Source organism: Haplochromis burtoni, unplaced genomic scaffold, assembly GCF_018398535.1.
Source record: "Haplochromis burtoni strain Fernald_Lab_line unplaced genomic scaffold, NCSU_Asbu1 Contig_174, whole genome shotgun sequence".
NCBI classification, from domain to species: Eukaryota; Metazoa; Chordata; class Actinopteri; order Cichliformes; family Cichlidae; genus Haplochromis; species Haplochromis burtoni.
Genome location: NW_024582535.1, coordinates 1,134,085 through 1,147,893, shown reverse-complemented (window position 1 = coordinate 1,147,893; position 13,809 = coordinate 1,134,085). Strand labels below are relative to the sequence as shown.

Below are 13,809 nucleotides of genomic sequence, written 5' to 3'. Positions count from 1 at the left end.
TATTTTGGACAAATCTCAGATCAGATGGAAAGGAATGGATGCTCAGGGACACAGTGGGCTTTATTTAAGTGACTGGTGCTGTACAGCTTTGTGTTCTTTGGAGACGTAATAACTGGAAAAGCTTTCCGCTTTGTGAGCTTTGGCTGCCAGTAGTAATTTTTTACAAAAAGAACTTATGTTTTGTTATTTATTTATTTTTTATTAATATTATTATTATGTCGATATCTCAGTAGTGGAACAAAACTGCTCTTTTATTTTCATGTCACCAGTGTATCGGCGTAAACACACAGAGCTGCAGTCCATTCAGCTGGAGCTGCAGAGTCCAGACTGCAAGCTCAGTAAGCTGCGGGCCTCCACCATCATGACAGACTACAACCCCAACTACTGCTTCGCTGGCAAAACGGCCTCGGTCAACGACCTGAAGGAAGTGCCAAGGCGAAACATTTCTCTCACCAGGTAAAAGATTCAAGTAATCTCATTACTGTGGGGCAGGGATGGACTGATGTGCAATTACTGAAGATGTCAGTCCTACAAAATAGTTGTGGAAATCCACTTATGTTAGACTCAAAAATGCAGAATGGTGTGAGAGGAAACAACATTAGTAGTGTGACGTCTCACGGTGTTCACCGCAGGGATCCGAGCTTCTGAAAAATCTTTTTTTTTCCAGAATGATCTTGTCTCTGTGTTTATAGTTCGCCAGTTCATCATTTGAGGTTTTTAAACATTTGAAATCATTAATAGTTTTCTCTTTTTTTTAAACTTTCATGACACATCTATTTCATCTAGTTATGCGAGAGTCATGTCAACTGAAACAACTTTTTTTTAAAAAAGGGGAAAAAATGGAAACTATAAATATTTTCATTTTAAAATTCACTGCTGCAACAGGTTAAAGAGTTGTTTTTCTTTGTGGGCTGAAAAGCTGTCAGACCACTAAATTAGAATACTGACTAGCATCTCAACCACCGTGTTTGAAAGAAGTCACTCTTTTTGATTTACTACATGACTCCCACTCGTTTACCTGGTGCTTAGCTCCTCAGGTAATCGATGTTTGGACAAAAGGTTTATTTAGGATGTGTCTTTCTGCTGCCTTGTTCAAGCGTCTTTAGTTTAGAGGTGTCAGCACTGTTCTTGTTTAAATCGTTCTCTCTAAAACTAGTTGTTATGTGTTTGTTTGTTTGCAGGGGTCTAGGTCACGGTGCTTTTGGTGAGGTCTATGAAGGTCTTGCAGTGGGGATACCAGGTGAACCAAGTCCACTGCAAGTTGCAGTCAAGGTGAGTCATGACGCAAGAGTAATAGTGGGGTTACATGTGATGGATATTTGTGCGGCGTTTCTCCGGCAATCACAGAGTTGAAGACTTGTTTTGAAACTCCGTTAAAAGCTTTGTAACAGAACGACTGTAACAGTTATTTTCTCTGCCCCACATTCAGCATCATTCAGCTCAAGATACAAAATATCATAAATACTGTATGCAACACTTATTACCACAGACTTTTTATAAAAGATGGATGTACCCATTGGGACACCACCAGCTGGTTTATAAAGCTCCATTCTAAAGCGACAATTTGTAGCATTATAGTTTGTTTTGGACCAAAACAAAGTATTTTTGGACGAGAGGGTGTCGTGCTAAATTGTCAGCTGACACAGTGAGCCTGGTAAGCAATATGCATTAATAGATGGTTGCATACTCATACACAGATTGCTGCTAATTAGCGCTAACAGACTAATGAAATATTAGAATTTCACTTGCCAAAGCTGGAGCACATTCTTCTTGGATGGTCTCTTAACCGCACAGTGAGCCATATTATTTGTGTGATAATTACATTAAAAATGCTCCATAAGGCACCAACGGCACAAACGCAGTCGAGAGGTCCAGTTCAATGACTCCAATTAGCTGAGGTGAAGCCTAGCAAACTGCTAGTGGCTTAATCAGAACCCGCTTGTCACTCACAATGTCCAGGCCACTAATAATTCCAACCTTTAGCCTTTATACAGATAAAACAGGTTTGTTATTTTAAAAAAGGAGTTCCCCCCCAGGCGTCGTGATGGGAGGGAAGTGGCTCTAGAGACCAAAGCAGTTTTTGTGCCCGTCTGCAAAAAGGTTTTTTTTTTTTTTTTTTTAGCTGTAAAGCTTGAAGCCTTAAGTGCCACACAAAGAACTGCAATTTCATTTGAAGCCAATTACAGCTTGCTTATTACCATTTGTTGCACTGAGATTTGGTTTCCATTTAAACTAGACTCTTCCGGAAGTTTGTTCTGAGCAGGATGAATTGGACTTCCTCATGGAGGCTCTAATCATCAGGTAGGAGCTATTTAAGCATTAAGAAAATTCAGTCTGTCGTACAGCACCAGCAGAAATCTGACCTGTGTTTCTCTGCTGTGTCGCTGCAGCAAGTTCAACCACCAGAACATTGTGCGCTGTATAGGAGTAAGTCTGCAGGCTATGCCTCGGTTCATCCTGCTCGAGCTGATGGCTGGAGGGGACCTCAAGACGTTCCTGAGGGAGACCAGACCCCGGCTGGTGAGACACACTGCTGCTTGGCACTCAAGTGAACATATCACTTTATTCTCCTGAGACCCAGCCCACAGTTTGGGATTGATTGGGCCTGATAACAGTAAAAACTAAACATCATCTGTGAACAGACAGTATTTTTTTAATAGTGGATGTGGGTTTATTTTAAAGGATAATACAAAAAGTTCATAATTGTTAACAAAGTCTAAAACATTTTATTGAGCAGAATGAAGCTCCTTTGTGAGGAATTGTGGTCTCAGGAGAGTAAGATGCACAAATGTACTACTGTATGCGTTAAGCGCCTAAATATCACATGACACAGTGCATTGATTCGGTCTTATATTCATGCTGACCTGATGAAATCCAGCATTTATTCCCTTGTTTTAATCTCCAAACTGGCTCTGCAGCCACTTAACTCTAACATCGTTATCATGTCTCACTTTGGACTCCATATAAACTAAACACTTATATGTGTACTGCTTGAAGTTTGACAGGGTAGCTAAGTCGAACACACCAAGCTATACATGATGACTGCAACGTCCAATAGTGAACGCTGCACTTGGTACCGCTCATCTAATACACATTTCTTCTACACTGAGTGAAAACGTAACACCTGTATACAACAAACAATGTCACAACAGCTGTAATTTCAGCGTCTGAAAGAAGAAAATCTTTTGTTGTAAGCTAGCTAGCGTCAGCATTGCCATTAGCTCTGCTGATGTAGCCTCACTTTACACTGTTGGCCAAAATTTCATTGATTTGTGCAAGTATTTTACTGTTTTTGGCAGTTATTAAAGTACAGCAACTGAGTACTTGTCAGTGTGAACAGACTAAAAAAAGCAATGGTAATTAAACTGTAGGCTCAGTTTTCTGTCCTTAGCTGACAGGAGTGGCACACAGCACGGTTTTCTGCTGTGGCCAATCTGCTTCAAGGTTTGACATGTTGTGTTTTCAGAGATTTACTTCTGCATCTTCTTCTACCTTGGTTGTAACAAATAGTTTTTGGAGAAGATTCTTGCCGTCCTATCAGCTCGAAGCAGTGTGCTCATTCTCCTCTGACCTCTGGCATCAACAAGACATTTTCACCTAGAGAACTGCAGCTCACTGGATATTTTCTCTTTTTCGTAGCAGTCTCTATAAACCCCAGAGACGGCTGTGGGGGTTAATCCCGCAGATCAGCTGTTTCTGAAATACTCAGGCCAGCCCGTCTGCCACAACTAACGAGCAAAGTGGCTGATGAGTAATTTATATAATCTCTCATTTTTGACAATCCATATGCCAATACAGATAAATCTGTGATGGGCAGTGTTGGTTAGTCTCTTTTGCTGTGTAATTAGAGGGTTTTTTTTTTTTACTGTGAGGTTGAACCAGAATGGTAAGTTTGTAGCAACGAGCTAAAGGGGGATTGTTATCATAAAATATAGTGCTCATTAACTCTTAAAGATACTATTCCTGATTCAGCCCCAGATTCAGTTTTTTGTTTTTTTTCTCTGTCTCTTCTCTGTTTAATCAGGATCAACCATCCAGCCTGACCATGGTGGACCTCCTCAACGTGGCCAGAGACATCGCTAAGGGCTGCCAGTATCTTGAGGAGAACCAGTTTATACACAGGTACCTCAGCAGATGGCTGCACATTTTGCATACACTTATGCAAAAACAAATTTGCGATGGCAAAAATAAATGGAGCATATTATTATGAACGAATACAGTGAACTCAGTGGTTCTCTAGTCTCCCTAGCAAAACCGATCAGACTGACATATTCGGGGAGCTCATTCACTGAGGTCAATACGGTATTTCACAATTTAAAAGAAAGTGTTTTCAGATCTACATCAAAATTTAATGTATCCCTCTTTTCCCCCGGCCACCAAGTTTCATGAAATTTGTCTTGGTGGGGTTTTTTGCGTGATCTAGCTGACAGCCAAACAAACGGCACCTATCACAAACCCCCGCCTCGGCTTTTTGCCTTGGCAGATGAACAATATGCAGAACATATGGGTATGCATGCCACTGTATAAATATGGAATGCAAATGTGCATTCAAACAAACAGAGTTCCCTGCCTTCATCTAGCATCTACTCAGAATAATGAACTGACTGCATCTGTCCAAGCAGAACATATGGACTGAGTATGCCTTTTGCCTTCCCTGAGATAGCAGAAAGGACAAGTGATGAGTTTAGTATCGGAGCAGCCAGATGGGCTAGCCGGCTTGCCTTTTTACGCTCTGTATCCGAGGCGCAAGTCAAGAGTATGCCCCTTCTATGCTCATATTCGCAGTGGCTGGTGAACCATATGATGTGGCTAAAGAATTTTTAAAAGCCCTCTCTTGAACCCGACTTACAAAAATCTCCTTCGTGGACGCGCACGAGGAAAGTCAAGTACGTGTTAATACGAGAAAAGGTCAAAATAGATTCTGCAATCAAATCAGGACAATTAAAGCACATCCACCTTCCCTGAGATCTGCCTTTGACTTCCCAGGGATTGGCCAATGACAGACGAGGTCTATTAAACCTTGTTTGCCCCGCTGCGGTACAGTAAAGCTCCATCAATCCACCTAATGGCCGACTCTTCTCCAGAGCCTCGTGATCTTCTATTCAACCTGATTCTCTGCCTTTAAACCTGTATTAAAAGTCCCCCCCAACGCTGTCCTTGAGGCTAATTTCATTTTTATAGAAGCGTGTTTTCTTGGGGGTGAGTAAAGGGCATGTGAGTGAAGTAGGCTGCTACTCCAAAAACAGAAAGCAGCTTTCTCTCGGGGCTTACTGGGTTGGATGAAGAGCTGTTATGTTCACCAAGAGGTTAAATCACAGGGTTGATGTTATCTGAGAATGACTTACTCCAGCTTATGTGTGTTTCTCTGCTTATTTCCATTTTATGGCTAGTGGATGGTGCCGTGTTGCTCTTTGGTTATTTCCTTTTACAAGCGGCCTGGCAATTGTAGCCACCTGAAAATTATCACTGTACTGAGGAGTTGGGCAGTTTCGTGCAACTGCAGGTGTTAAAATAGGCTAACGCGTATTGTTCTGTAAGTGCTGCTATGAAATGGGTCTTTAAGCTGCAGTGAAAATTTACTGTAAATAAGGTTCACATTATAAGGCCGGTTGATAATATTTTAACAACAGTCTCCTCTCATATCGCTGTGCTGCACGTACAACACATCTGTGTCTTTCCCTTAAGCTTTTAGACCACAGTCTGTCACAGCAGTATGCTGCATTTCAAGACTCTTCCTCGCCTACAAGCAAAAGCAAATCATTTCCATGAATTCTTCCAAGCCATTAAACAAAGCAAGTTGGATTTAGTAATAGCACCTCACGACTCTGTGTGTGCACGTGTGTGTGTGCACGTGCACTCTCGGCCACTGATTAGAGTCGCGCTACGGTAGAAATTATGCAGCTTTCCTGAAGCGGCTTAGATGACCTTAAATGGATTAATTGTTTCACCTCTTGTTCCTGAAAAAGAAAATGGAGGAAGTTTCTCTTCTCTGTTTTTTATAACCGAGTTTATAGACACTGACACTTATTTAACTACTTTAATATAAAGTTTAAAAGAAACTTGGAGAAAGTGGAACTGATGTCCTAGAGAGGATTTTATTGTTTCTCATACTAACGCGATGAAATACTTTTATAATGTTAGCTTGCATCTCTTGCGGTGGACTAAAGTGGGGCAGCTGTGTACAGTGGTTAAAAAGCCCTCCGTTTAAATCAGTCTGAACCATTACATTATCCTCATTGTGTCATTTCTCATCTGAGCTTGGAGGCCAAACATCAAAACATGTGCGTGCGTTTGTGTCTACACACAGAGCTCGGTGCTGTGTGTTTCTATCGCTGGTGGTTTCCAGCCATATCCTGTCTCGTGATCTAGTCTGAGATCAGCGCCGCCACATGATGTTATTCTGATGCTAAAGTCTGGCTGTTTATTGGCCTTTGGTGCTCACTTGTCTGCAGTGTGCAGACGAGCAGTGAGCTACGTCACTTCTTAAGATGTTGAGAAAGTTAGATGCCTGGGGAGCAGAGAAAAGTGTGTGAGCTCGGCTCCTTTTTCCCCAGACAGCAGTACAGCACGCCGTGAGAACTACTGTATTTTTGCTCAAAGAATAACCGGCCCAGAACAGTGCAAATATGAATTTTCTCCTCTAACCCACTCAGCCTGCACATACATTTCAATCTTTTCTTTGGATCCACCATGTGGGCAGAGTCATAGGAAACTATACACTTTGCCAGCTTGCCCGGAGCAGCTTGGTAGTTACAGTGAACTTCAGATCCAACAGGGAGCATCTGTAGGTGTTTCATACATGGAGATGTTATAGATGCAAATGTATGAAAAACTTCTGAGCAGAGCTTTGCAAGCATCAGTATTCACCTTGTCCTGCTGTATAATTCAGGCTTAAGCTATTTTCACAAATGTACAATACAGTGGGACTGGATATGAAACAGTCTATAACCTGCCAGTACCCCAAGCACAAAGTCTGTATATTGAGTGATGAATTCACAATGGGTCAGGCAGCACCTGCGTTGAAACCACAGAGAATTTCAGCAGTGAGAACTGTGTAAAGCGTCCTGCTGTGTGTTAGATGTGAGAAAGCTATCCTCGCCTGATCCTCCTGAAGTTCGTGGGTAAAGATTTCTAATAGCATGAGTCCATGCATGTGTGCAACATAACCTGAAAGTGTTTTTTTCTGTTCTTCCAGGGACATTGCAGCACGGAATTGCCTTCTGACCTGCAAAGGACCGGGACGAGTGGCTAAGATCGGAGATTTTGGGATGGCTCGAGACATTTACAGGTACAATACTAACGCAGCTCAGTGGCAGCGGGCAAGAACACTCTGGTCCAGTTGGCTAGCTATAGCTGAACTGGAATCCAGATAAAGTCCAAAGGGATGCAGCTCACACCAAACAGAGAGAAACAAACATGTGGCAGAATACTTTTCTTTTACACAGTCCACCACTCTGACCTAATGGCAAGTAAAATCAGAGAGTAGGATGACCGGAAGACCTAAGCAACAATCGTTGGATTTTAACCTAGTACCAGTTGTCACAGCTTTGCTTCCATCAGGTGACAGGACTGGAAGGAAGTCGTGTAGCTTTTTCCAGAAAATCATTGAGCAGACTGGCCGCCTACTTCTCAGATGCCCGTTGCTCTTAGAAATAGGGATACGTTTGCTTGGAAAAGCAGTTGCTGCATGCCATTGGCAAATAGCAAGACTGTATGCACTGGTGGAGAAACCTCTTCTCGCTTACTGATATGTGCAATGCAGGTCATAGATGCATAAAAGTCTTTCTTGTGTGACTATAACAAAAAAAGAGTTGAAACTGTTTTTGTCCTGGGCTTTTTACCCGGTAAATACTGCAGCTCAGCTGTTTTATCCTCTGTTATACTGTTGGACTGAAGCTTTCTTTTAATCTAGATCAGCTCCCCTTTAGTCATTGTTCTCATCCCCTTTTTTTTTTAATATAGCTACCATTATTTCACGTGGCATCATTTAAATGAACGCACAATCCAGCAGGGAAATCTCCCAAGCCTTTCATCTGGTAAGAAATTAGAGCAAGGAAAATATGTCACAACATTCAGTTAGATCAGCGCAGCGCTTTTGAATCATGCGATGAAAAGTCACACGAGAGCAAAGTCACTCACAGAGCATCCGGAAAAAGCTGTTGCACAATATCTCCGGGGAGCCACTTTAGGAACGCTTGATTTAATTGCTGATGTCAGTTTTTCAGGTGCCTCACTGCGATTTTGTTGTTATCTCTCAGCCTGAAGCTCTGGTGCAGGGGCTTTTTATTATTATTGTTATTGTGTTCGGAGAGAGGCGGGTTGTTTTGCACACATGGCTACCAGGCTGCTGGTGCGTTATTTTTGCCGTTTCACGATGTGGCCATACTGCTATGTGACAAGCGACGTGGGGTTCTTTTGAGGCGATCACAGGGGGACAGGTGCCCCCAGTGAGGCACCAGGACATGGCTTAATGTCAGCTTTTTATATTCCGCTAGAGCCACAGGCATACTTGCACTTGCAGAATTTCACTCACACAGTCTTTCACACATGCCTGCGCACCAGTGATGTGGTGGTAAATAAAAAGCTGGGTAGACAATAGCTGGCAGACAGCCATCATCCTAAGGTGAACAGCTGCCAGTATGAAGAGAAATCTACTGTTTCGCCTTAAATGACCATATTTTCATAGGGTCTAATAACAGTAGCTGTATAGCACGACTCTAGGCTGTATTTATTAAAGTCAGCCTGGCATGCACACATGCAGGCGCACAATAAAAGCAGAACAAAGACATCCAGCTCCGCAGACACAAACATTAGCCTCCACCATTGTGTCCTTAGGTGCATGCAACTATCTTACTTTCCATTCAGCACAGCCCGCTCCGTGCCTTTGTCTCTTACTGTTAGTTTTTCCCTCTAATACTGCTCTATCTTGCAGCTCGCCTCTTGCACACAGAGTTGCTCACACATAAACATAAAACACCTCCATTTGAGCTATAGATTTCCTGAGACTGTATTTAAGCCTCTCTAATCTGCAGCTCAGCTTTCAGTCAGTGTTGGAGGTGTTGGCAGGAGTAACAAATATGTCCATACACCCTGTGCTGAAAAGGAGGTTGATCTAGCGATAGCGGGATTATCAGTCTCGTGTTCTACATGTCCCTCAATCTTTCTCAGAATGATTCACTGTTCTCTAACAGCCTGACAACCGACAGGGCGGAAGAAAATTAGAGTTCGGTTCATCTGCATTTATTTGTTTCGGTTGCAGAGGTCATCAAGGGTGGACGCAGTATACGTAAAAAAAAACAAAAAACAAAGAGGACATTTTAGGAGAATAAAAGGAGCTCCTGCAGCAGTTTGGTCTTACTGCATCTATTTACAGAGGCCACTCCACTTCGCTCACCGTTTTCTTTATTAGGATGGACAAGAAAATTAGAGGGGTACCGAGGACGGAGAGGGGAATGAGACTGTAGCACGATTCAATCCTGTAATTGCGGGACTAAAAATGGGGCTGGTAACTGATTCCCATCACTGACTGGGGCATGTTATTTTAAGTGATGGATTAAGTCGCTGGGTGCATATCTGAGTGTCTGCCCTGCAGTGTAGCTCTCAGCTAATCTGTCAAGCAAACAGACTTCACTAGTGATTGTTTTCTCTGCTTCATTGATTATGTGTAATTTCCCTCAAGGGTAACGTCTTATGCCAATAGTTTATATTTTCCTTTTAACCATATTATCTGTCTGCATATCATTTATATTCATCTCTGCTCGTGGATCCCCTGAAGAGTCGCAGCTGCAGCTAAGTTAAAGTAAATGATGAGTGCTGGCTCTTGCTGTTTGCCCTGGGTTCATACTGTAGGAAATGCAGCAGTCTATTAACGCTCTCACCTGAATTTGTAATTAAAGGAAACTCCATCTTTATGACCAAAATTTAATAACTGAGGCCGGGCCTTGGCTGCAGATTGTTAATACTGCATAAATATTGCACGTTTTACTTCTGTTTTAGCCTCTTGGCACTCATCTCATATTATTTTTGGATTTAATTTAAATGTCAGTTCCAGGTTATACAGTAGGTACAGAGCAGTGGCTTTTAACTGAAGTTTGGACATTTTTGCCCCAGGAGAGCATGAAATGAAAGCGGGACTATTATGCCTTTTCTTATTTTCCATCACATATTTATATGCCGTTCCAATGTTGGGTGTTAATTATGGCCCAGTGTTCAAAATGATGAAGCTGGTGGATGTAAAAGTATTTCCCGTGAGCCAAAAGGCGTCAAGCTGCTGTAAATGCTCAGGTTCAAAAAATTTTTCTTCTCTCAGTTCTTGAGGATATCTTTAATATAGTCGGGCAGCACACAAAAAGCACACACACACACACACACACACACACTGTTTAAATCGTCTGCTTTCAAGCAGAAGCCAATCAGAAAAAAGTTGGCTTAAAGGGAGAGCAGTGAAGCTAGCTTATTTCAGAAGCCCAGGATAAGATACAGTATCTCTATTTGGAACTGTCAGTGCTTTGAAGTAAATCATGCAAAGCTGCTGTTGTTGACTTCAAAAATGAAGATATGGAGCTGGATATGAGCACTTGTCCAGACAAATATAGGACATAGAGCCAAGTGCACAGGTATCAGATGGTGCATTGAAAAAGCTCAGGCTCCTGAGACGGTCCCATAATTTATCCAAACTACAACTGTCTATTTATTCTTTATCACCTTGTTTTTGATGCGTTTGTTTTCTCTGTATGTTTATGTGTTTGACCAGGGAACACTAGTTACACCTGGGAGCTGCCCACTGTAATTACAATTCATTCCTGTGCAGCCATGTGCAGCTTCAGCGGAGCAGCTGCTGTTTTCAGCAGAGGAAGAGCGTTATTCCTTAGGCCCCAGGGATTTGAACTGGCAACCACCCAGCCAGTCACACAGTCTCATTTATTATCAAGAATTGCCATGTTTATGAACAAGTGCTTAGGGAATATGCTGATATTTTTATGACAGTATTACTGGGGGCAAACAGATTTACTCCTCCGCAACAGAAAACGGTGCCAAAAATAAAGTTTTCCCGTCTGACAGCAGCTGACACCACTTAACTGTGATCCTGACACATGTCCGTTTTTCTTTGTGGACACCGTGGCGGACGTGGAGCCGAATGGGAGCCACTTCACGTCTGTCCTTGTTGTGCATCTCGGGGAGGGCGAGATAAACCAGGCGGCGACCTCTATCAGCACCAAAGATCAGATACAGCACACATCTGATTATTTTTCTAGCAATGCAAAGGGCAAGGCAGCATTAAAAATGGCTCAGACGGGGCTCGGCTCAGCCCGGCGAGAAATCTGCGTCGTTCCTTTCTGCGAGATAAGGAGTTCTTAGAAGGTCTCACACAGCAACATGTAAGAAGGCTGAAAAAGCGACCAGATCAGAGCGCCGATAAAGCTGCTGAAAAACACTGAATTAATTGCTGGATTTGAGAAGTTTTCACCTTTTTTTTTTAATACTGTGTCTGATCTGTTATTAACCACACGGTTATGCAAGCACGTCCCTCACAAATGTGTGTGTGTGTGTGTGTTCAGGGCGAGCTATTACAGGAAGGGTGGGCGTGCCATGTTGCCGGTGAAATGGATGCCACCTGAAGCTTTCATGGAGGGCATCTTCACATCTAAAACAGACACATGGTGAGAACCCTGCACACATCTCTCAGACTGACACTGGTTTCACCTCCAGAGTTTCACACCTGTCTGTTTTTTTCACCTCCTGCTGAACCCTCGCTGCATTTCTCTCCGTCTCATACTTGTCCTCTGCTCTCATCCTTCACCACTTCAGCGGTGATGATGCCTGTAATTTAAGACTTGATTGTCCTTAGCTTTCTTTCTCTCCCTCCAACTAATCTTTTTTTTCTCATCAATCGCCTCTCGAAGGTCATTTGGGGTCCTGCTGTGGGAGATCTTCTCGTTGGGCTACATGCCATATCCGAGCCGCAGTAACCAAGAAGTGCTGGAGTTTGTAACAAATGGGGGAAGAATGGACCCGCCTAAAAACTGTCCTGGACCTGTGTAAGTGCAGATCACACAGACGAGAAAGGACCACAGTTGGAAGAAAGAGCTTAAATTTATCAACTTTTTTGTGCTCATGGCATCTAATCCAAGTCACAACTGTAGACTAAGCTAATGCTGCACAGGCCAGTTTCACACATGCACTGAACTGCTAAACCCAACATAGGCATATATGAAAACAAATGCAGATTATCCAGCTAGCCCGGTAAATTCACTGTAAGAAAGCAGCACTATAGATTTAGTTTAGAAGCTTCTGCTTCTTTCACAGTTTGGCTAATCTGACTGTTTTAAAAATTTCGGTGTTTTATACAAAATTAGACAAAGTTTTGTCGGGTTTTCCTCCCATCAACCCCGATTGGTTGAGGCAGATGGCTGCTCCTCCCTGAGCCCGATTATTCTTCCTGTTAAAAGGGAGTTTTTCCTTCCTGCTGTCACTAACTGCGTGCTCAAAATGGGTTGTTTTCATTGCTCTGTATTATTTCAGGGTCTCTACCTTAGGATGTAGCAGTCGCCTTGAGGCAACTGCTCTTATGATTTGGTGCTTTAAAAAGACAATTTAATTTAATTGAACCTTCCACTTTAATAATAATACGAGTCAGACTGCAGTGATATGGGAATATCACAGCTGATAATCCAGTGCATTTACCACTCGAGAGAAGGTGCCATGCACACACTATCCATGCAGCGCACTCACCTTAGCCACGTAAAGTATTTCCAGTGTGAATGTGTCTGAAGCAGACTATCTTGCTTTGCACTGCCTGTGAGAAAGAACAACTCATCTAGTTGTCTAAAACTATCCATAGTTTGTATCAAACAGCAACCAGCAGATTGTACTTTTTCAAGGCTGCAAAAGATAAATGACCTTCTGTGCTAACGACTTCTCTAAAAGCTACTCTAAGTCAGGTGTTCCAGTTAAAGACGTGAGAGATGAATTGGAGGTTGAAAGGTGCCACACATGATAAATAAAGACATATAGAGTCTCTATTGACAGAGTCTGATCCCCTAAAGTAAGACTGGTGGGTGTGAATCATGTCTCGATCACAGCAACTTTCAAAGGATCTTCGAGAAAAAAATTCCAAATGTGCACAAAGCTGAAAAGAGCTTTTGAAGACCTGGGTCCCCTGAGTTCTACAATAATAAGACAAACTATCCATTAAATGGGGAGTTTGTTTCCGCTGGGAGTGAGCATCATGCAAACAACACAGTAAGATGGCATTGTTCAGTCCTGAAAATGTGTAAAAACAACCCAAAAGTAACATGAAATTGCCAGCAAAATCTCTACAACAATCTGTGTTCACTGTGAGAAAAACACAAAGTAAGAATTGTGTTAATGCAACAAAACCACAAAGGAGGCCACTGTTTTCAAAAATGAAAAGAGATGAGGTAACATTTACATTTTCTGGCTCAATGATGTTGTTTTGTTTGTTTGTTTTGAAGAAAAACAGGAACTGCACAACAAAAACAAGCCTTGTGTATGCTGTGAAGCATGTTGAGAGGAAACGTCATGGTTCAAGGCTGCTTGGTAGCTCAGGACCTCGTCACCTCGCTGAAGCTACTAATCAAAGATGGAACACGAAATTTAACAGGAGGGAGCAGCCGGTGACCTGAAGCTTCACAAGGCTGAAAGCACAGTTGGAGGAATAGTTCAGAGTTCTATCATCGATCAAGTCTGATAAAGGCTGTTACTGCTAAATAAAACGTTTTACAAGTCACAAAAACAAGAGTAAACAGTTCTCTTTCATGTTTGCCTCCCAGATTGAAATATAGTCAC

At 42.4% G+C, this 13,809-nt stretch overlaps 1 protein-coding gene across 1 annotated transcript in view; it reads left to right on the top strand.

Annotated features, from left to right (window-relative positions):
* The window catches only part of alk (ALK receptor tyrosine kinase), a gene marked incomplete at its 5' end in the record, with an annotated part of 158,890 nt that overhangs the window by 138,760 nt on the left and 6,321 nt on the right, over positions 1 to 13,809 (top strand). Inside the window, 8 exon segments of the mRNA XM_014337279.2 lie at positions 270 to 456; positions 1,182 to 1,272; positions 2,237 to 2,301; positions 2,391 to 2,520; positions 4,025 to 4,122; positions 7,196 to 7,288; positions 11,559 to 11,660; positions 11,904 to 12,038. Coding sequence (XP_014192765.1) covers positions 270 to 456; positions 1,182 to 1,272; positions 2,237 to 2,301; positions 2,391 to 2,520; positions 4,025 to 4,122; positions 7,196 to 7,288; positions 11,559 to 11,660; positions 11,904 to 12,038 — 901 coding nt within the window.